Genomic DNA, 25,244 nt, shown 5'->3' with positions numbered 1-25,244 from the left:
CAGTAATCTTATTATTCCTTACCTGCTAATTTGTCAGTCACACAGCTGCTTTTCTCTGTATGAAATTATTTTGAAATTTTATGAACAGATAATTAGTGTTTGATATTTTACTTTGACTGATATGTCCTAATTAATTCATCATACAAAAGACATTGTCATTCGGATGAGGAAAACAACTGACGAATATCTCGGAATAAAATATTATGTGCGAATTCTATATACAACTAGTTAGTCTAGTTATTTACAACTAAGCACTTCATAATTTTTAATTACCAAGTTATGCGTATAAATTAGTGGACTCCAGTTCTTTGGTCTGAAGGTTAAGCGCTGCCTAGATATCTGTACTCCCTGGATTCCATCCTCAGTAAGGTAGTGAAAACTTTCTGCCTATGAGTCCTATACTGTGATTAAAAAGATAACTAATGATTCTTGCCCTTCACTGCTTGTCTAACTAAAATCAGTTCGTATTGTCAACTGTAAAATTCAACAATACCTACAAACCCATGAAATAATAGTTATGTGCACACTAGTCACTAATCTCCAGAGGTAATTCCCGAAGTTCTAATGCGAACTCATGGCTAATGAAATGCAACCATGTCTAGTTTCAAGCATTGTAAAATTGATTGTACAGTGCCTCGAATTGATTAAGGCTAGATGTGTAAACCATTCAGTGATCTAAACATTGGGCGTGAAAAGACGTTTAGGAGTTCTACCTTCATCAGGATTATAGATGAGTTTGGTAAAGGATCTTTTATTGCAGTCCGAAAACATCTATCTAGAGCTTATCAAGTTTCAGTGTTTCTTCAATTAAGGTCATTGTATGATGTAAATTGTTTATTAAATAAGCGATTGCAAAATATTATATAGTTAATATCATGAGTTAATTGAAGCTAGACCACCATCGAAAACCTGGAAGCACCGACGGCCTTTTCGTCCTATTGTGGGACTCCTCAGCAGTGCGCAACTACGATCTCGCACTCGCGAGATTCGAACCCAGGACCTACCAGTGTTGCGCCAGAGCACTTAACCGATAGACCACTGAGCCAGTATCCAACGGTGTTAATGTCTAACCTCAACCAATCCACGAAATTGCGCGACCAACTTCCATTGTACTGAAGTAGATACCTGTCTCTACCTGACATGGATTAGCTCCACTGGCCACGACTTGCAAAATACACTAATTTTTTTAATTTTAATCACTTTGGTAATTATATTAAATTTTTCCTTAAAAATATACTAAACATATTCAGAATCTTTTAAAATATGTGAGACATCAATGTTAATGTATTTGTTATCTTTACATTTTCAATTGTAAAACATCACAACAATTATTAAATGATTTTGTATAAAAAAGAAGAAAAAACGGAAGAAAGAAAAAAGGAAAGAAGGAAAGAAATCATGAAATCTATGATGAGAAAATTAGTTCTATTTTAAATTCACTATTTATAATAATAATAATAATAATAATGTAAAATTATGGAAATGTGTGAAGTAGATACACAGTTTTAAATAATTAGTAGTATATAATTAATGAATTCATTTGAAATAAGAAACAAACAAACAGACAAATATTTAAGCTTTTATAAGTGAAAATTATGTTCAATAGACTTTTCTTGTTGTTTGTTTTTTTCCTATAAGATGGAAAAGATTACTCTTTTATTTCAAGATGTTTCATAATCACAAATTCTTCATTTCTTCACCATTTTAATAGTACAAATTACCGCTTCTATGAAACATAACAAACAAGAAAACAAGAGCATAACCATTTGCAGTTTTATTCTATGTTATAAGAAAGTCGTAATACTGGTTATTAAGCGGAATTAGTATATTATGGAAATGAATGCCATAGAATGTTAATAAATCGTGGATGCGCACTGCTGAGGAGTTCTACAGTAGAATGAAAAGGTCGTCCATTGCTTACCTACTAAAATCTCCACAAAACCTTTCTGATAATAAACCATGAGTTTAATTTTTTTAGCTATTTTTGACAGGTAGTCGAATCAAATCCAATCAGCACATCTTTATTAGAAACTAGTTTCAAGGTAGATTTGTAAAAGCGTAAGTGTGATCTATTAAGTTACCCTTACCGATTAGGTAACCATCAAAAAGCTGGGAGCATTTGACATCTGTTTTAACATAGAATGGGGCTTCTCAACAGGGTGCAACTACGACCACGCCAATAATCGTCGGACTCGCAACTTTTGATTTTGCGTGTAAACGCCTAAACTTTGAACACCATTCGATTCCATCCCACTGATTTTAAGGTCAGGCGTTTGTGTACGAAACGGAAGGTCCTATAGTTGATTCTTGATACCAGGGTTGTAGATGTGCACTGCCGAGTTCCAAACTATCACAAAACAGCTCCCTAATACTGCCAGGATTTCATTGACGCATTAGTATTCAATTGTCTCCAAAACCGCATATCAAGAAATTATCGAGTTTATCCACTGACAATAATGTATTTTATTATAGTAAACATGTTTGCGGACTTACTGGTCGTTTTCGTCCTCGCAAATATTCAGTAAAACGTTTATTATAAGCTCTCCACAGAGTGTTATTTACATCGCTCAATCTCAAAGCCAGAGCTGTTACCACTGTAGTGTTTCAACCGGAATGAAACTAGGTTTAATCCCAACTGTTTTCTTCAACAATTTAAAATCAAATGGTGGTATACTACGATTATAATTAATTCAGTCTACGAAATGCATTACATATTATCTATTTTGGAAACATGAAACTGGTTGTTACTTAGTGACAAATAAATATAAACGTTTGGTACTGTATATTAAATTATTTTACTAGTCTATTGATGACTTTAAAATTGTAGCATTTCAACTTAGATGTATCATAATGCTATTGTACGACTTCCCATATGTATCTATAATACTTGTTCAATATTAATAAACAACAAATTGTCATGCCCAGTATTCACCTGTTTCTAGGTGGACTGGATCAATTATATGTAACAATTTAAAGAGAAAACTAAACGCCATCTATTCGTTACATGAATTGAATTTCTATCAATGATGCTTAAATAAAAGGTTCAATATTCAGCTCATTGAAATAAAACAAAAAATTGCTTCAACATTATCATATATTCATTGATACAACGGATAAGTATACAAATCTTGTTTTTAATATTTTAAATACATCTATATTCGTGTCATATTATATCATAAGTGAATAAATTTCAGAGAAGCTAAGTCACTTTAAGACAAACTTCTCAGACTGGTATTATTTTTGAATAAATATTGCATTGCAAGCAAAGATGAATAGTGGATAGCAGTGGAATCCAGGACGCGCGTGCCACCCTATTTGGGACTCTTCAGTTGGATGTACCTTCATCCCTGCGTTGATGTTCACTCTGGGACTCGAACCCAGTACCGTTCGCTTCAAACGCCATCGCGTTATCCACTCAGATACTGAGTCCTGATAGCCACCTGCTTGTGCAATGGAGTGAACATTAACTCTGAAAAACTGTAACCTAAAATTTTTAGCAGGTCTATTATATTTTGGATACTTGTTAACATAGGAAGAAATGCTACCGTTTTGATTCCGTTTGCAAGTACTGCGTTTCGTCCTATTTTGGACTCGTCGGCTATGTGCACCTGCATCCGTGTTAATATTCACACCGTTACTCGAACCCAATACCTACCTCTTCAAACGCCAACGCCTTATTTACTTAACTATTATATATAAATATATACTCCTCAGAAATACAAATCATTTAATGACAATCGCCTGCACTTATCATCTAGAAAATTTCTGACCGTCCTACTGTTTAAGTAACGAAACGTAGTCAAAAAAATTTTAAGTATTAAATATAAGTTATTCGAAAGAACTTACAAAATTACGGAACTAATAATAGTTTAAAACGGTGGTAAGAAATGGAACTGGATATATCTTATACCACTCTTTAAATAATGAGTTATAAAAATATCAGCTGTGCAAACATTTCTTACACAATTTTCTATGGGGTCAATTTGTTCGATTTCGTGAATAATTTTGAATGAAGATTCTTATCTAGATGGACGAATAAAATTGATTAAATGTTCAATAACAGAACTAATATTCATTTTGACTATTGATTCAATGTGCAGTTGAAGAAAAAGTATAAAGCACACTTTACTAAACAACACTATAAGTTAAGGAAATTTTATTCACTCATATTGTGGTGTGGTCTACTTGTATCCATATAAGTAGTATATGGCGATGGTTAAACATAGAATGTATTTTGGCAGAAGACCGAAAAACAAAGAACTGAAATGAAGCGCAATTGATGAGAAAAGGCATGAACAATGAAATTAGAGAAGATGGATTGCTATTTACAGAAGGAACAGCGAAGATTAAGACAATTGTTTGTTATTTTGCAAATTAACTGTTTGCTATATGGTTATCAGAATTTAGTGTGATTGTCTGTAATTTGTGCTTAAACACATTCGATTTGTCCACAACTAATGTTTTGTTCACCACAATATGTTTTTAGTATGAAGTAAACAGTTTTCATTGACTCTTTCTTCCTTACTGTAGAATACATCAGTCATTATATTCACTAAATAAAGGTAAGAATTAATAAAACTGACATTATTACAGTTTAATTTTATGTCTTATAAGTAACATTAATGATTCCAACAAAAAAAATACGACTAAGAAATATGATTTACCACAGGGAATTGTTGATAGTTGATTATCTTCTATACGTTTATTTCATATAAACATAAATATAAATTTATGAATTAAGATTTGTGGTCTCTTGGCAACATTTACTTGACGTGTTTATTGATTAGGGTTTATTAATGTTTAATTCCTAGATCTAGCTTAATTATTATGTTTAAGTTTTCTGACGGTTAGACTTTTGTCTTGCCTTTACACGAGAAACGTTTGATCTAATGAAGTACTTATCAGATTGAAGACAACAATTACTACACTTATGTATAAAACTCAATGCGCGATGATGCATAACTTGTATTTCGGTGAAAACTAAGTGAAAACTACTAAATTTTAGTTAACAAGACGCTTAAAATTGGTAAACATAAGAAAAATAGGGACCAAGATATCTGAATTTATAAAATTAACATAATGGTTCTATTACTTTAAATAAAAATATCAACTCATGTGGTTACAAAACATTCTTCTTAAAGCATTCCTAGTCATCACTGGCACACTTCAATTTCCAACAATTAGAGTTCTAGTAAGAAGCCATCATCAATGGAGTTCAACCATGCAACATGTGAGACAGTTATTTACTTAAAGCAGTGCATAACGGTTACAAAATATGCTGAATTGACTCAAGTTAGATATTAATATAGTTTTACCCCAACTGATTGCTCTAGGGTTTGCATTTCGCCCACGAAACTGAAAATCGTGGGTTCATTGGTGTGCACTGCTGAGGAGCCCATATTAGAACGAAACGGCCATCCATTGTTTCCAGGCCTTCAATGGTGTTCTTGGTTGGATCAGTTGATGATTTGACTAATGAAAGTATTCATTTAAATGCCTACATTCTGAATAGTTGGACATTATTTTCACACCTGAAATCATGGGTCGATTAAGGCTAGACCACCACTGAAAACGTTGATGCGCTGAACGGCCGTTTCGTCCTAGTATGGGGATAATCAGCAATGAGCATCCACGTTCCCGCCCGTGGGACTTGAACCTAGGATATTTGATCTAGCGCGCGGACGTTTAACCCTTAGATGACCTAGCCAGCATCCAACGCTGTTAATGTCGAACTCCAATTAGACATTAGTTTAATTTTCCCAAGGTCATTTGGAGGAATGCTGAACGTCATGAATAGAGCACGCTTTCACTGTCTTCAATACTATGATATGTCGTCTTTATATTTGAATATAAACTTCTGAAAAGCAATGGATATGTGTGTGAAATTTACTTATAAATACATATTTTAAAAGAAAAAATACTGAATAGCCGACAGCATATAAAGTATCTCCGTTCCTGAGACCACAGTTTACGCGTAACCTGGCTAGTAAAATCCAAATTTTATGTTTAAGAAATGCTTAAAAGCCTAAATATTCAGGTCTATGTGGTTTTATTCTTGTGTTTTCAATCAACCACCAATGAGTCCATGAAATAAAATCGCGCTGCCAAGTTTCACCATCTCTGTCTATTTATCTGTTCAGTTTCTCTTTTTCAGCCAGTTATATTGATCAAACAACTAAACATACTTAACGTTACGTTTTTCAACACCAACCTTCATGTTTTAGATATACATTGTCAAATGACTCGCCATCATTTAACTGTTATTGTTTTTATATTCAAACCCAAGGTCTTTAGGTAGTGTACATTGAAATGAAGTATGCCTTCGATAATTTTAAAATTTTAATATTTTGTGTAAAAGTATTTTATCCATAATTCTGTCCTTACCCTTTGCTTCTTGTCAATTTGTATTCTGTGAGAGTTAATCCACAATAAATTAAAGAGTTACGATTATTCCTAATTCGATTCTTTAGAAGTTTCTTAATAAATATTTAAATGCATAATTTACTGTTTTCTTCATCTAAAATGTCAGTGATTTTATGATTTATTTTATTTACACATACACAAGCATGAACTAACAGTGAAATGATACGACATGTTACCAGTGATATCAGTTTACACAGACAACTAGGAACACACATTTAATTGAAATGTATGTCACAATTCCATATAAAGAAAATTTAAAGAATTCCAGAGAAGTCATAGAGATTCAGATCAGTCTGTCATTCATAGAGATGCTGATATAGATCAAATAACTAATTCCTTTAAAAATTATCAGCCATCTGAATAAAATAACCAGAGAAAATAAGAAGACATGATAATAATGAAACCAAAGAAAGTAACTTGTCGATAGTAGAATCATAAGAAAAGAAAAATCTAACACTTTTGAAATTATTTTGGAAAAACTGACTTTTACTTGAAGTCAGAGTTGATTATGAAAGTTCATGGATGTAGAAATTGAATGCATGAACAAGATTAGCTCCTCAACGATACATAACGGATTGAAACAGTAACTCAAAAAAAGGATATGGAAGCTCAATATTTCGTATAGGTTCTTTACATAACGTTTGCTACTTCACTATGTTGATTACTATTCCTATATCATTGGATACCAAACAATATAAAAATTTACAAACAGTAGTGAGATAAACCATAATTTCATGAAGAATCTGAAATATACACTCAATAATTTCTCAGTCATTTACTACATAACTTGACCATTTCATGTTATCATCGGTAATCACTTTTCATTTATTAATGAAAATATGCTAAGAATTTAGAACAAGAATTTCCATCTGAACCGGTACCCAATTTCATTACATATGACTTGAAATTACAATGTTTCATCATGTATACTAATGAATCGTTTAGCAAGTGATTGTTCAGCTTATAACCTTGAACTTATCGTTTAGATTTATTGGAAGCCACTTGATACAAGTTTGACTTTTAAAAAATGTATTCTACATTAAACTTACTAAGTTAATGGAAATTATAAACCATAAATAGAAAACTAGGAAAACAGAGGTGTAGTTTCATTCAAAATGATCAAAATTTAGATTTTGATGGATTTTCGCAAACAGGATCTATGAATACTATTTGTGAAAATTATATTTCAGCAAATTAAATTTCACGAATAATGTCTTCTCTATACTCGTCCCCCCCCCTATTTCTGTCAAAATATTCGTTCTAGTATTAGGGAATTTTGCATGGTTATTGATCCACTGGGTCAAAAATTACAACTATCCAGCTTCATGTAGATCAATAACTCTACACATCTGATTTATTGGTCAGAAAACTGACAAAAATTGTTGTATTTGTATAAACTTTATCTAGATTCAACTCAGGTGTTAATGTTTGAATATCCAAAACAAAAGAATGTTTATCAGTTAAATACGTCGCTTACACATATCATATAAAACCGTTTCAAATACAAATTTGGTTTGTTCTAATAACGGTTTTCATAAGTAAAGTACAAAAAAAGACATGTGTTTATTAATCTAAATGTAGATTAATGATTCGCATTATGTTCTTTTCAACCAGAAACAAATTTATTTGTTTGTATTCATTATTAAATTTATTAAAAGAGCTGAATGTTAATTATTTAATTTAGACTCAGGAAAGAGTGGGTTGGAGAATGCTGATCGGCGGCCTATGTTCCATTGGCAGTAACAGGCGTGAGTAAGTAAGTAATGAATGAATAGTGAATAGAAATATGACAATTAAGCTGATTTATCTGAAAACAAATTCTGTTGTATGTAACAGACAACTGATTACCATTTTCGGTCCATTAAATTCAACAATTATTTCTCATAACAATTAGTAGTATCATAGCGACAAAATTATTAAATAAAAAGTAATTGATTATTGTATGGTTGTCATAAAGTAACAATAGTCATGTTAACTTAAGAAACTTTCTTGAAAAGTAAGAAAGATAAAATAACCGTAAAAATTCGGAATGTATTGTTACTTATGGTTAGAATCTTTATATTGAAAAGAAACGATTCACCATGGTAACAAACCTCAACCACATATTTTAACGATTACTGCAAAGTTAGTCGGCTGGAGGTATTCTCCGGGAAACCCTGGAAGTAAATGATTTACTACTTGACATCCGTTATTAGGGCTTACCTGCAATTTTGAGAGAGTTAAGTTTTTCTAAGGAATTTTGAAAGAATACTTATTACCATAAAACCTAGGTTCATGGTTTCCAGCTAATTAATTCAAATTAACTATAATCTTGGCATGATAAAGGAAATATCACTGAAATTATTAACCGATTTAATTTCGACAACGCAATAAGATGAAGATTATCAGAGCTATGTTATATATTAGCTCAATACATTTCGAACAATCTGATCACACATATACTTGTTAAGATTAGGTCTCAAATTGTTTTCACATTATTTTTATTATTATTATCCCTGTCTATTCTTACCCCCCTATTTCCAGTCTAGTTGACCTTTTATTTTTATATATAAATGTTATTAACAAGTATATGTGTGATCAGATTGTGCGAAATGTATCGCGCTAATATATCACATAGTTCTGACAATCTTCGTCTTCTTATTACATTGTCGAAATTTATCAAAGGGACTAATTGCTTTAACCGATTTAAGTTAGATCACTATTGAAAACCTGAAAGAACTGGATGGCCGTTTCGCCCTGGTATGGGATTTCTCAGTAATGCCCATTGTATTATTTCACCCTATTACTATCTATCACCTGGAACACTTTCTAATGAATCACATAGAAATTTTTCTAAATATTTTGCATCAAACGTTTCTAAGTAAAAATAATGTACTGACCACTCATTTCATATCTTTGTTTTCGTATGGAATTGAATGACCTTTATAATGGAAATGAAAAATTTTAATCCCTAATGGTTAGGAAATGCGTAAATCCTCGACTTTCACCTTATTATTATTATTATTACTCTTATATAAACGTATATAACTTTACACTTGATACGTAATGACTGCCACGAGTCTTCCATAAGAGCCTTGAATAATTTCTGATAGTTTGCATAAATTGTTTTGTAAATAAAACAGAATGAAATGACTGAATGATAAATATTTATCATATTCCTTTGTAGTGGTTAAGAAGTAAATAAATAAATAACTTTCCTTTAAATTTATTATAAATTTATGACCACTTTAAAAATAACCTGTCCAATCAAAATTAATTAATTAATTTTTGCAATATTTATCACCCAAATTTAAATAAAATAATAATATCAGAAGAGAATTTTGTGGAGATTTTAATAATTTTATAGTTGAGATCATGATTCAATTGAAGCTAGACCACCATCGAAAACCTGGAAGCACTGGACGGCCAACTCGTCCCATTGTGGGACTCCTCAGCAGTGCGCATCCACGATACCGCCTCGCAAGATTCGAACCCAGGACCTACCAGTCTCACGCCAGAACACTTAGTCGATAGACCACTGAGCTGACCGTCATCCAACGGTGTTAATGTCTAACTTCAACCAATCCACGAAATTGAGCAACCATTCACCAATATCTACTGTGAGTTGATATCTCTCAACAGACCTGGTTGAACTCCACTGGTTAAAAGTCTAGCACAAGTATGGATATATATATATATATCTTTTCTAATAGCTGAAATTGCTCAGTATGTAGTGAACGTACATTTAGGTAGAGAACATGAATTTATTGTCTAATACACAATCATTCAGTGGTTTAGTGGGATGTAAAAATCATACATCAAATGTATCATTTGAGCATCTTCGATTTGTCTCTTACAGACTTCATTGTTCCTTCATTCCTGTTGTTATATTGATTGTTTTCAGTTTCATTCTCCCTTCTCTTTATTTAAATATTTTCAACTTTCTGCTAGCAGAAATTCCGCTTCCAACTGATGTTACATTATACTTATATCTGCAAATATGAGTAGCATACACCACAGGTATATAACTATGGGATCAATCTTCAATGGATAAAATTACATCGTTTTGTTTAATCATATTATTAAAATTAATTATTTCAATTTCCAATCTCAGAAGTTTTGAGACTTTTTAGAATGACACAGCATAGAATAAAATTTGTTATCACTGCATTTATACTATACAGCTATTTAATTCTTAAAGGTGGATATTGACTAAAAGTGGAACTCAAGATGTGCGTTTCATCCTGTTTTAGAGTTGTGTATTGGATATTGTTTACACGCTCGAAATCAGAAATTCCCACGTCAAAAATCAACTGAGCTACTGAATCCAGATAGCTACCACCTTGTACAGTGGATATGAATGTCATTTGTAAGGGTTTTATTTTCTTCTCGTTGATTCTAAGGATTGGATCTGATAAGTCTCTATTGGGATATTTGTATCCTGAACGGATAGCCTCAGAAATGCCACTTAGTTCCGTTTTTATTAAAAATGGAAAATAGAAATGAATGTAGATTATATGATTAACTGTAATAATCCCGAAAATATAAGTTATCTGTTGTAAAATCAGATGATATAAGTTGGACGAGATTTGACTAAGGTAGCGTTTAAGACTGAATAGAGGGATGTTCAAATTCTAAGTAATATTGCTTTAAAATTAATACTCAGTTTGTGATCCAAATACATATACCAGCGGCTTATTAAATGAAATGAAAACCACATTTCGCGTCAGATCGCTTACCAACACCGAAATATAAAAAAATAATAATAAGCTTCAATTAAACTTGAATCCTAACGAAACAACTATGTAAATATCGTGAATTATATTTTTTCTATCCATCCAAAGTTAGTTTCGACACTGGAGAACGGCTGAAAAACAGTTTCACTCTGCTTTGAACTTCTCAGCATACAACCTTACAGATTTAACTTAATTGCCAGTGATTTATTGTTTTAGTGTCAGTTCATGATCCTAGTGAACTAGATGTTATTCTATATATGGTTGCATTAGCTTACTCTTGCGAAGTGGGCAGCAAAAATGGAATTTTTTGCCAGTCCTTCTCCTTGATGATTTCCACACTGATGTGATATCAAGATAAAGGTAATTCTGGATAACAACTTTTTTTATTGATACCCTCCGTGATCTTTGTAAATAATAACAATAAGTGAAACAAGTATCCTATGAACAAGTAAAATCTAGTCAGTAGAATGATATTTATCGTCCGTGAGGCCGAATGATGCACAAAGTAGATATTGTCGGCCAGCTGACATTACCATCAACGAATAAGCTAGAACTTAATAAAGAACTTAAACGTACTATGATTTCGTTAGTTTGAATTTAACAGAGATGCATTGTTCAGCGTTCAGTTCAACGATTATCGGTTACATGTTTACGAGTGTATTTCTCATTATTTAAACATACTCCTGTTGGGTAATTCAATTGTTTTAAAGGCATGTACATTGCAATGGTACAAAATTCTTCATCTTTATAAAACAATCAACACAGTAATCGAATTCGCCTTCATTTTGATGCAAAATAAAAGTTTGTTTTTATATTCATTTAAACAAAGTGGAAAACGTTATATTTTCCTAATTGAAACCACAAACTGATTTTATTTTAACCAGTTTCAAAGGTCTGGAAGCACTGGACGCCTCGTCAGTTCTCGTATAAAATTCCTCAGCAGAGCATATCCACGACCCCTCAAGCATAGGTCAAATTCATAACCTTTTGATTTACGATTAAATGAAGTTGTTGTATCCCGAAGAGAATTATGAATGGTAACTTTTGAGAACCATTTATGGACCAATATTATGCATATACTTTTTATCGTATCATTGCTAAATAACTAAACTATTCATAACTAAAATATTCATGTTTCCCTTATCACAAGCTTTATTTTGACTTATAAATTATTGTTATGCAACTTACCATTCATGAATTACACCCAGTCTATTGATTACTGTTCCCCTTTTTCACAGCTTCATTTGGCTAAACCTTGTGCACATGTTAGTTTCTATTTTACTGGTACGATGCGGTCTGTCTGTTTGGTATATAAACTCACTATGTTTGAAATACGATGATTCATACCGCAGAGGCTGTTCTGGACTTAACTGCCTGGCCTAGGCAGAAACAGGACCAATAAGTACTCTAGACTGCTCGTACGGTTTCCGTATGTCACTGTTCTAATCGATAATTCGCTGCTCTCTGATTGGCGGTCTTATCACAGCATAGGCTGACAAGGAATCCACTCGGCCACAAGTTATGACAGAATTCAATATATAAATTCTAAAAAAAGCTTATTAACGATTATTGAATTGAACTATTACTATGTAATAAAAGACCCAATGTAGTGAACAAGTATACGAATGAGGACAATCGAATGTATTTGACACGAAATCACAGAATATCTCAGTAAAATATGAGAACCATTTAGTAAATAATTAATATGCAAAATAACAATCCATCGTCTCAAACTTGACTGTTCCTATTGAAAATATCAGTCTATTGTCTGAGATTCCATTGTTCATACATTTTCATACCAATTAAGTTTCGTTTTCCTTCTTTTCTTATCGATCTTTTATTGAAATACATTCAATACTTGACCATTATTACATACTACTTATGTGAACATAAGTAAACCACACCACACCACAAAAAATGTTTACAATAAATACTCATTAAAAGCATATAAATTAATACCATAAAAAACGTATCTATTTAAGTTTCATAATTCTCTTCTCTCACCTCAACCCCTAACATTCTCTCCTGTATTAATTTATCGCAATACACTTAACATGGTTTCACAATGTATAATTGCATGACTACATAGTCAAAGAACATCTATTAAATACCCTTTGAAGTTTTACCGAATAGTAGCGAAATATTTACATACTGTAAAGTTATACAGAAAAAAATCAAAAATTGTTAGTTTCCCAATCCCTTTTCAAGGAAACACTTTTTTCCTTCTTTTGATAAAAATAATTTCATACTCTCTATATTTATCATCAATATTTTGAATAACAAAACAAATTACACTATGTTTATTATTCCTAGACATTTATTCTTTAAAAGAGGTGAATGAAATAGCATAATGGATTTGGATATGTTTTTTATCAGAAGGGGTTTTGTGGAGATTTTAGTAATTTCATAATTGAATTCATAAGTCAATTGAAGCTAGACCACCATGGAAAACCTGGAAGCACTGGACGGCTGTTTCATCTTATTGTAGGATTCCTCAGCAGTGCTTGTCCACAATCCTGCTTGGTGAGATTCGAGAAAGTTTGGTTATTTTGTGAAATGATATCTCATTTTTATTCCTGTGGAATTTCCATATACAAATAATCCTTAATTTTGTTCATTACATTTACAAAATCAATTAAGAATGTGTAATTCTGGATTCATATTTAATATAAATCAATCTATAATTGAAGATTATTGTAGTTTCCATATTCTAATTGGTAACTGAAATTTATCTGCGAAGAATAATATGCAGGAAAATTGTTTGAAGTCAAGTGAATGAATACTTAATGTACTGTTGAAATAGTACGTATCGATGTGACAGTTTACTTAACTGAAAAATTTAAAAGTGTAGTCTAGAGAAATGCTATATTTCTGACCGTCAAAAGACTAATTAGGTAAATCAGTTTGATCAATAACTGGGTGCTCACTTGATTTCAGAAGTTCAAAAATACCTATAGAATATTTAAAAACAAAAAGTATTTGAGCAAACAATTGTTTTCAAAAACTTTATTATCAGGTTCTGAGGATAGTGTAGATAGCGAAATAGATAAACTAAAGAACACATTACGATATAACGGCTATCCAGATAATTTCGTCAGAAAATTTCAAGTTGAAGGCAAAAAAAGAACAAACTCTGACATGGACAGTAAAAAACCCCCGGGTTATTAAAAATCATATACAGCATTGTCAAATTCATTAATGCATGCATTATTTCGGCCCTAGTAAAATATTTCAACAATTATGGACTTATAACTGTAGAGCCTAATAATGAAGTTATCAAAAACAATTGTTCACTAAAATATTCTTTGCTCCTAATCAATAACTGTTTGAACATCATGTTACAGACATTATGAACTTCGTAATTAATGCGCTGAGTGTAGGTTTACTGATATTCATTTCTAGAAACTTTCAACCTAGTTCCAGTGGATTACACGGTTTTGTTTCCTGAGAAATGTGCACTAAAGTATTACAATAGTCTCAGAAATTACTCATAGACAAATGTTCTAGAGCAGAAACCAGAAATTCGGTTCATGGAATAACTTTAGAATATCGTCGACATATCCAAGTTAGGGATCTTCTGTCAATCGCCTCGATTCTTTCAAAAGGACTCGGGATATGCTACAATATGGAAGATTTTACCTCAGAATCTTCACTGAAAACCTCATTGCTCCCGGTTACATACCATAAAATTGGTCAACCAGTTAAGATTTCACCTATTTAAGCGATATACAGATAACACTTTTATTATTTGTCAGTAAAATATGAACCTCGATCACATATTTGCCAAACCCACTTTTGTTATCAGTAAATTAAATTCACATGAGAAGCAGAAGTAAATGCCGAATTTTAGGTTGTTAATGATTTGTTAAAATATGTTCAGATGGTTTCTCACCAAGACCTATGTACATAAAATGAACTTGAAATAGTCTGTATCATAATTTCCAAATATGAGCCACATTGAGTAGAAGGAGAAACCAAATTTACTGCCTGTCCACCAGGATGAGTCGTATGTTCTCTAACGACACAATAAACAAAGAATTACTTGTACTTCAACAAATACTCATCAGAAATGACTGATAGAAACTAAACACCTAGACTGAGTTCTGAAAGATCACAAACAGTTCAAAAGAAAACTATTTTATCAAATTTTAAAGGTTATCATACTGTGGCAGTGTTGAATAAATGAACTTCAAAATCTCAGACAAAATTTTCTACTCAGCTTAGCTTCATGTTGACTTCTCCAACCAGACTATCAGTGACGGGTTTTTTAAGGACATACTTTCTCATGGGCCGAAATCTATATGAATCTATAAGTTGACTTACTCAGACCATATTGGTTGCACACAGAGAACACTTTCCAAACTCAACTCTGAATATCACCTATATTTACTTTTAAACGGGGAATCTAAAACCATCAGTAGAGCAATAAAGGAATATTTGACCAAATGCGGGCATGTACCTCCACCAGAATCGTCCTACAAAATAATCTGCTGATTCAAAAGATTAGGGGGCAAAGTGGAGGTGAAATCAAATACCTATATAGCGCTGAGAGACTGATAATTCACCAATTCACAACTAAACTCTACAGCCAAAAGAAACACCTTTTCTCACTCAGTATTCCGTGGCCCTAATTACCTTTCCAATATGTATTGATCTTGTTTTATATTATTATATCCGCATCATTCTACTGTACTTTTATTCCGTAATCAATTACTATTACCCCTTGACTATTGTTTATAATTATTATTTAATTGTTATTATGACATCTACATTTTCCATCACTTTTTCATATGTGTCAAGTGGATAGTTATCTTGCATATTACTGATCTGTGAATTACTTTTATTATCCAATTCTACGCTAACCTCTAGATCAACAAGTAACCTTATTTCGGTGATTAAAATCACAGATCACTTAATGATGCAGTCTCGTTCTGCAATTCTATAAACTCGTAAATTCATTTAAACACGATAAATATGAATGCACAACTCAAATAAATGGTTTCATCAAAAAAACTACTGTTTTCAATAGTTCATGACTAAAAGAAACTATTATATCTTCATGTATAATAAAAATTCGTCTTCTAAACTCATCAAATACAGCAAATTACGTAAAAGCCCTTGAGATATTTCTATCTTAATAACATTACACTTAATAATGTATAATAAGTCGTTATGAATGACTGAAGTTAGTTGAAATGAAATAAATCTACTTTTCATGTTGTAATGATATAAAACGAGGTTGGAAAATAGTACACCATACACAACATGTATGGAGTAAGTAAACATTTCCGACGAGAACGGGTGATGGACACGAAAATTCGTTGACTGGAGTCAAAAATGTTAACCATTGGATGGTAACTTAGTGGTATGAAATTTAAGCTGTTACGGCTGCCCTGAAGGCCTTGTTTCGAAACCATTTTGGGTTATGGGTCCCTATTGCTGATGATTTCCATACTAGGAAGAAACGGCTAGTTAATCATCCTTATTTTTCAGTGGCTGTCTAACTGAGGTTAATTTCTTACGCAAGGCTTAAATGAAAGTAATAGACTACATTTCGTTAACTATGCTCATTGTACTCACCACACGTCTAACACGCAATTAAACTGAATGGCCGGTTTAAGAATTATTTATTTTGTTATTAATTATCATAATTTCGCTGGTGTTACGTCTGTAATTAGATAATTATTATCACTACTGGCTTTGAGCTTATGTTCTAAACGCATATTTCCGGTCACGTTTATAAGATTGAAGAGAAATCTTATCAGATTACTTAGAGCAAACTAATCCTGAGTAAAATGCTTATAGCAATAAGCATTTCGCGATGTCATAGAAATTTTTAAGATAAAATAAGAGTGATGAATAGAGCAGAAGATGGTATATTGCATAATTTTATCCTTTCTTTGGCGCTGAATTACTGGTTGTGAAGTTAATAATTTTCAAAGTTTTTGTGTGACATTTGGAATTTGAATAGTATTATTGAGATTAGATGATGCTTGAAGGTAGTCAATAGGAAACCCTGGACATAGGTTTCTCGCTTCTTGGTACTGGTCAGCAAGGTGTACCTGTGATCTTGAGGAAACTGATGCTCCTTGACGTATTCTATCCCGTATCACACAACTTCACAGTCAGAGACGTTACCCTGTTCGATCTGCACTAAGAAGAGCCTGATGTACATGACATTGATCACCACCCAGTGATCAATCAATTGTAAATTGTTGGAATTCTTACTTTCCTTTTTATGGCAAAATGCATTGAAACTTCATAGGACAAACATGGTTAATGTGATATCACTGGTCCAAGCATTATCACAATCGAATACTTTTAAATGTAATGTAGGGATGCACGTGAAACTACTCCAAAGATTTATTTATAGCTTCACTCAATGATTGTCTGAGGCACTTCCAACATAGAACTTATTTAAAATCAGTGTTATGGGGATATGTTCAAAGACACTCTGAAGTTTTATGATTGTTGAAGCCAATTTTTATTTCCCTGTTCACCCTCTTACAACTTGACGTTACAACTATAATATCAGTCAAGAATTACAACTCTTTCTTGTGGTCCACGAAGGATGATCTTACAGTTTTACTTCTTTTAGCATTAGAGCACCAAAAACTAGGAATCATTCTAATACACAGAATAAAAATATTCCATTATCCTAAAACCATGTTAATTTGGATTCCTCTTTTTAAATATACATAAAGTCAGTGGAAAAGCATCATATTACTGATATTATGAACCTACTTTTGGTCCCTCTAACCACTATAGAATGACTAAACATGATCAAGTTTGATTCAAACTTTGAAACATTTATTGTGTTTCTAGATACCAGTTCTGTTTTCCATCTACCGAATAATACTTTACATAATGTCTCACCTAAAAATTCATTTGAATTCAAAAGAATAACTACAACCACATTTACCATTGTTTTTAAACAATACTTAAGTTAGACAAGTTCTTGAGTTTTCATTATGGCATCTTATTGTCTATATGAGACATGTTAAGCCCAATCAATTATTTAAAAAACCTTTTGATGTGAAATATATAGGAAAAATGGCATTACTTTGATGTTGGGTAGAAGATGGTTTGAAATAAATTTATTCTCCTAAATATAGAAGTCTTTAGATTTGACATATGCCTTAAAATTTGAACTATTCATTATTTTTTTACGTTTGAACCGATCAGCCTTCTGAATGAAAATATTTGTTGCCAAATACACATGCACTAGGAGAGCTAACATAACCATTTTTATACGGACAAGGTGACAGCTACGTTATAATGTCTACCTATTTGTGAGACTGTAATTATATGAGGTTTTTGTACCTGAACTTAATAAAAATATTCGTTTAGAGATACCTCGCTATATCCGAAGTCATTTTGCTAATATAAATGTGGCACACAATTTATCTATAATACAATTCATATTAGTTAATCTCGAATGTCCACTCAGAATATAGTTTGTCAGTTATCCGCAAACAGAGTACTTTACATGCATAAATAAATTATATACCTCATTGAAATGATAGAGAATTCAGTGGGATGCTTTTGATGGTCCTGAGTTTTCTTATATTATAAAACCATTGTCATTCAGTACAGTAATATCACCCTGACCACCAAGCTCAGTAAATAAATCACTAAAATGTCTTGTATTCTACATGTGCGTCATATATAAAGCATATTCTACATACTGAAGTAATTTTTTCATAGTGAATAAAACGTATATGTAAGAGGATAATATTTTATTACATAACATAATAGTCTAATATGCAAGTGAATAATTACGTGTAGCGTAATTCCAAAGATCTTTTTTAATCATATAATTTCTATGTGCATTATAGAATTCTGAAGTAAAATCTGGATGGATTGTGAAACTTGGTATTGGAATTTTAACAGTTGGTTGAAAGAATGTTTCGACATTTTGTTTCGTCATTTTTGGTGGTTGACGTAAAGTTGGTTGTAAATGCAATTTAACGCTGTATGGTAATCGTTTAGGTAATAATTTGGATCTAAAACGAACAGTAAAAGAATAGAGATTACTTGGTGTTTTTGTTAGAGTATTGTTTAGTACAGTAAAATGGTCTCCAGGATGACTTCTTACAGAAGACCTACAGATTTCATCCTAATGTTATAATGACATTACATCAGTGGAATTAATCATTATACATAAAGACTTGAAAACGATATTTCTAAAAAACCGATTACCTGTTATCTTGTGGTCAATTCAACTTTCCAGTTATAAGAAGCAGTTTGCATTAAACTCAGTACGATTCCCACAACATACTTCCAGAACATATATTACATTTTTACAATATCTTATTATCCGCTTAGATAATTGTTTACTGTGTCTCGTATTCTAAATCTTGATAAAAGTGAAGTTGAACAACTACAAATCCTGAATATGACAGTGCTAAATGATGTTCATTAGCTTGAGATTTAACGCTTTTTGCGTTCCTGGTTAGTCATAAGATACTATTTTTAAAGGCTAAAGTTTTGACTTAGCAGTGTTCTAGAAAACACTTATGAACCATACAAAGAAATGAAATAATTATGCCCATTGATTGTTGAGTGAGTGAATAAATTACATTTTTCATATATGATGTCTCATTACTGCTATCTCAATCCCAAATGTGTAGGTACACGAAATTCATTAATCTCAAACTTATCTCCATTGAAAACTACTATGGTGACGTAACGCATATATCCTCAATAAGCTGTCAGATAATGATATGCACCTGTGAGTATTTCACAAACACATTTAACAAAAGCTGGCAAATAATTATCAACTTCAATGTCAAATAAAATGTCATATTCTCACTTTAAATTGAGAGGATCACCAGGTATTTCCATTCTCCATCCGTAACATCTCAAAGCTTGATCATATTCATCTTCTAACACGATTTTACATTCTTTTAATAACTTCCTATCAAATATCTCTGGGGAAATCTTGGCATTTTCGTCTAATTTCTCATCCTCTCTTCTAACTGTTTGGTCCGACGATTTCTGGTCTGATGTGAAATCCGATGACTCTTGGTCAGTATTGTTGACACTAACTGACACAACAGACTCAGTATCTGCCACGTCACCTTCTAGTTCTGAAATAACTGGGGCAGCTCTATCATATTCTTCCAGCTAAATTTAATTCAAAAATTGAAAAACAAATATCTTCGGAAGGGTGTACAGAAAAGAAACTTTCGAGTGACTCACTTAGTTACTAGTCAGTAGTATTGAATTAAAGATAAAATGTATTTAATTGTTTATTTCATTAAGCTCTAACTATCGATGGTCATTATTAGTTCTGCTGATTTAAAGTTATGTATACTACCTTGCATTTGTGGTGATACTTAGCCTAATGTTTGCGACTTAAATAAATCGTTTCTAAGTCAATCATTTGACGTCATGCTTCATATATCCGCAATTTTGAAGAATAGTTGTATTTCACTTTTCCTTAAAATTTATCTTAGAAAATAACTCGTCATTTAACTCGTAACAATGTTTAAACCTGACGATATTCCAAACCTCCCCTTTAAGGAGTATTCTGATATTCTGTGTCATCCATTCACGAGCATTTTTACCAAATGCTCGACTAATTTTATATCGAAAATATGGAGAAAGATAAAAATAATCCTAATACCTAAGAAAATGCCTGGTGATAAGAATGCGAAATTCAAACCCATAGAAAAAATCTCACCTTTACTTAAAACAATGAAAAATATGTTGCTACTTCCACTTCAACCTGCATTAAAGAGCAGATTGATCCATATCAGTACCTTAGATGCTTCTGTTGTTCCACATCATAATATAGTGTTCAGCTTGAAAAAGGGTAAGAAATGTGTTCGATGCGCATTTCTAGACTATACTTCTCCTGTTGACTCTATTCCAAGACCACTACTGCTAAACAAGTTTGACAGCGTCAACACAGTTAGCTGAGTAACCAACAGACTGTGTTCTTACTTTTCTTTGAGAGGACAGTAAACTGTACTTGGAGAACAATGTTCAGCGTCTCCAACTTAAGAAAATGTGTCACAAAAGCTGTTCTTTCTACTTCTCTTCCCTCATTTTTTCTGCATAACCCGCTATCTTCCATAGAACACACTTTTGTCCGATATTCCGATGATCTCAGTGTATGTACAGCGATTCCTACCACTTCACATCCCCTTGAAATGAGTTCTTGTCTCTTATTGAACAGTGGTCTGTTTTTAATGGTCTCACACTTAATCCATCTAGATATCAAACCGTTAACTTTAGCCTGAAACATGAACAGTATTTAAACACCATATCGGAATCCCACAAAGTTTGTATTAATGAGGATTCTTTGACAAAAGTGTCGTAGGTCATTTATCTTAGTGTAAGTTTTTATTGTGATCTTTCTTGGTCTATTCATGTTTAATTGATATTGAGAAAAGTTCTCTTTTTGAATTATTATACAAACAGACCAAATGTTTTTGGCATTGCTCCGTATTTATTTTTACGATTTAATTATTATATATGATATATTATTCTTTACTATTCCCCATTATACTTCCCTGTGCTTTTGAGAAAAGATTTTGCTGTATTGCGGAAAATGCTGAAGGAATTTAACAAGGTATGTGACGAATCTTTTGAGCTTATTATGTATATGGTTGTGGATAGATATTTAAGATCTTAAAATCTCCTGGTAAGTGTTAACTTACCAGATACTAACCATCCACTCCATTCACATCTGTCTCCCTGTATATCTTCTGGTAGAACGAGACGCTAATACATTAGAATCCATGCACACATACTCTACAATACCTTATCTTGCAACTATACTACGCAACGAACAGATTATAGGGGATGAACTAGTCGAATCTCGCGAGGCGGGATCGTGGATGCGCACTGCTGAGGAGTCCTGTAATAGGACGAAACGGCCGTCCAGTGCTTCTAGGTTTCCATGGTGGTCTAGCTTTAACTGACTCATGATTTCAACTATTAAATAACTTTTATGCTTAAACATATCGCTAATGAAAAGTTGTACAGATTCTTATTTTATTCAAAAAAACTTCATTTAATCCAACCTTGACATTGATACTTACAAATATCTCTGAATATTAAAAACTGCACGTTTTCCATCAAAAAAATGCATCACATTCCCAAAATAGATTTGATACGAATTTTTGATCATTAGATAACAGAAACTCTCCGGATTAGTTAATAAATTTACGTTAGTAAAGAAAAAATTACAAACTTATCATTAGAAATATTGGTAGTTACTTACAATGCACGGAGCACTACTTGGGCGACTTGGTTTTGCCCTTTCGATGCTTTCTTCAGATAAATATTGAAAACGTTTACTACTCCTATGCGAACTAGCAGTTGATATATTAGTATCGTGTTCTGGATTAGGGTGATTCGAAAGTCTTGAATGGGTCTGCAAATGAACATAACAGATATAAAGTTTACTGATGACTGCTTTTATTACCCAATACAGCATCGAAATGCTCTAAAAAGCTAAACTGTCAGGATGGAAAAAATTGACAATTTGTTTTGAATATCTCAGCCGTTTGGAGAACATTCGAGTAAATTAGTGGAAACTGATTTACGTTTTTTGATTCAGCTGACTAGAACAGCCAGGAAATCACCAACCATTTAAACCTAAATCTGTAACTAAAATTCTTAATGATAATTTATCTATCAATATGTATTTCATATATACGCGTAATATGACATTTCAAGGTCGCGTCAGAGTTTTGTCAAAAGCTAATGCAACTGATTGAAAAGGAATCATTAAGAATGACATACAAACTAATAGTATGCAGGTAGATTATATACAGTCATCAGTGAACTGATTCAATAAAATAGGCAGAATATTCTATTACCGTAAATATTATAAACACCATAATTTTTAGAAAGAATAGCATATTTCATTACCTTAAATAGTAAGATACATATTTTACTATCTAGTATGTCAGAGTGTTACAAACATACGGAGAAAGCTCTACAAGAATATACACAGCTAGAAAATTGTTTATATTTTTCTAGTCTCCGCATATCCCAAAATGTAATGCTATTCAACAGGGTTGTAAGTATACATACTCATCCTAATTGTTTCTGATACAGTAAAGAATTCTAGCCAGCATCTATCAATGATATATCAGACAATAGAATTTCAGTAATTATCAATTCTTTTTTTCTAGTATATACACTGTCTTAATATGTCACAACATTCATGAAAACAGGTTCAGTCGGATTCGTTGACTGGACTTGACTGTCTCTCATCGAATTCAACTTACAGAGCCATCACACGACTTAGTCTCAAGATTATGTCCCATCTTTTGTTTGATGTAAAGAATAAGGACTTGTAAAACACAATATGGCTGAATTCTTAAAGTACTTAAGTAGCTTCAGAAGACAGATTTTTACAATAAAGCAAACAAAGTTAGTCTGCGACGTCAAACCACAAAATTAAACGATCTCCAAGACTCCAATACCCAAAACTCCTCAAAATATTACTGGTGATCAGTTTACAGAGGTAATTTCCGGAGTTCTAACGAAAAGCTGCAGTCAAAGGAATCTTAAAGTGTTGAACGTGAAACAAATATCACTAATAACAATAGATGATCGCAGCGTAATATTGGCAAGTCGGCTAAATTTATGGAAATAAACAAGTAGATTCCGACTGAGTGATCTGCAAATTATATGCTCACCTTGAGATCTGAAGGCCCTGAGTCCAACCCCTGATGAGGTTATGGATAGGTGCTGCTAAGGAACCCTACACAAAGACGAAATAGGTTTCTGCTTTCTAATATTTGTTTGTTTAAAATTAGTCCGTGATATAGAATCACAAAAATACTAGGTGATTGCAAATTTATTTATTTATCGAGAAATTATTTTGACATTTAACGTTTTAAACAAACGACAAGTTCCAGTTTTCACAATGGCATAATGTCTGTACTTTGTATAATTTTGTTAAGCATTTCATTCAATAGATAGCATAAAGACAGTATTTTCAAAATTCTGTAAATCACAACAATGGATTTTGTTAAGTTTCAGTACTTATTTCAAGTAATTGCTAATTATATTACCACTGTGTTTATTTTTATTCAACAAATACTGAAGCGAGACGTATCATTTCTTAACTTTGCTTTTTTTAGAACACCTAACATATTTGACACTTGACGCACCTTGATGTTGACTACAATTAATTTAAAATCCAAAATTAACCAACTTACAGATGCAACCGAATGTGGTCTTTTATTAAATGTTAGCTTGCTTGAAGTTGATCGAGCTGTTTTGGAAATATAATTATTTTTATCTGCATTCACTTGAAACATATCCATGTTTGGAGTTGGTATAATTGGTTTCTTGGATGAAATTACTTGCTGAAAAATTATGTATATTTTATTACAGTATAGTTTTAAATGAATCATCAGCTGAGAATTGTATCTGAGAATGTAAATAATTCTTTACAATTCCCAATTCAATGAATATATTTAGGTTAACCGAATCCGATGTCGCATAAACTTACACAGTCATCAATAGGATTATTCGCTTAAGAATTATTACTCAACTGTCATTTTAAATAAATGGAATAGGTTTAACTGGTTCTTTGGACTTCACTAGGACTTATAACATAACACAACCAACGCATGTGAACATGTCCGTCATAAGATTTGAAGCTTCTGAAATGATGCAGGTGATGTACTACTTCAGGTGGATGCTTTATTGACTCTGAGTTAGATGGTTTAATGACAACTATTTCATTGTTGTACTGAACAATACCACCGCGTTATTCCAGAAAACTCAGAGAACTGATGGCAACATCATGTTCGCATCAGCAGACAATCAATAAACATATTGTTATAAATCTGGCCTATAGATACATACCGGTAGGTCAATCGATTACCTGAAACCAATCCAACAAGATAACAAATGGGAGAACAAGGACAAGAGAACACATTATATCACTGAAATAACCTTCAGAATGATTTCATATAAAACGACGATTATAACTTAATAATTGAACCAATTAGTTCAGAGAACACAACACCAGTAAATAGGAAATGCTTTTGAGATGGTGGAGAAGATTTGTAGCTCAGGTGGGTGATTTTGATGTTGGTTTGTTCTCTGAGCTGGATGGTTTGGTCG

The 25,244-nt window shown here is 32.3% G+C and overlaps 1 protein-coding gene across 1 annotated transcript in view; it reads right to left on the bottom strand.

Annotated features, from left to right (window-relative positions):
- Positions 1–18,897: 18,897 nt before the first annotated feature.
- Positions 18,898–25,244, bottom strand: part of Smp_167430 (hypothetical protein) — a gene marked incomplete at both ends in the record, with an annotated part of 12,258 nt that continues 5,911 nt past the window's right edge. The window contains 4 exons of the mRNA XM_018790744.1: positions 18,898–19,144; positions 19,954–20,267; positions 22,375–22,527; positions 24,329–24,478. Of these exons, the coding sequence (XP_018645984.1) occupies positions 18,898–19,144; positions 19,954–20,267; positions 22,375–22,527; positions 24,329–24,478 (864 nt within the window). The remainder of the gene's footprint in view (positions 19,145–19,953; positions 20,268–22,374; positions 22,528–24,328; positions 24,479–25,244) is intronic.

Source organism: Schistosoma mansoni (genome assembly GCF_000237925.1).
Source record: "Schistosoma mansoni, WGS project CABG00000000 data, supercontig 0037, strain Puerto Rico, whole genome shotgun sequence".
In the NCBI taxonomy this organism is placed as follows: domain Eukaryota; kingdom Metazoa; phylum Platyhelminthes; class Trematoda; order Strigeidida; family Schistosomatidae; genus Schistosoma; species Schistosoma mansoni.
The sequence above is the reverse complement of the archived record's forward strand: the minus strand, read 5'-3'. Positions and strand labels throughout refer to the sequence as shown.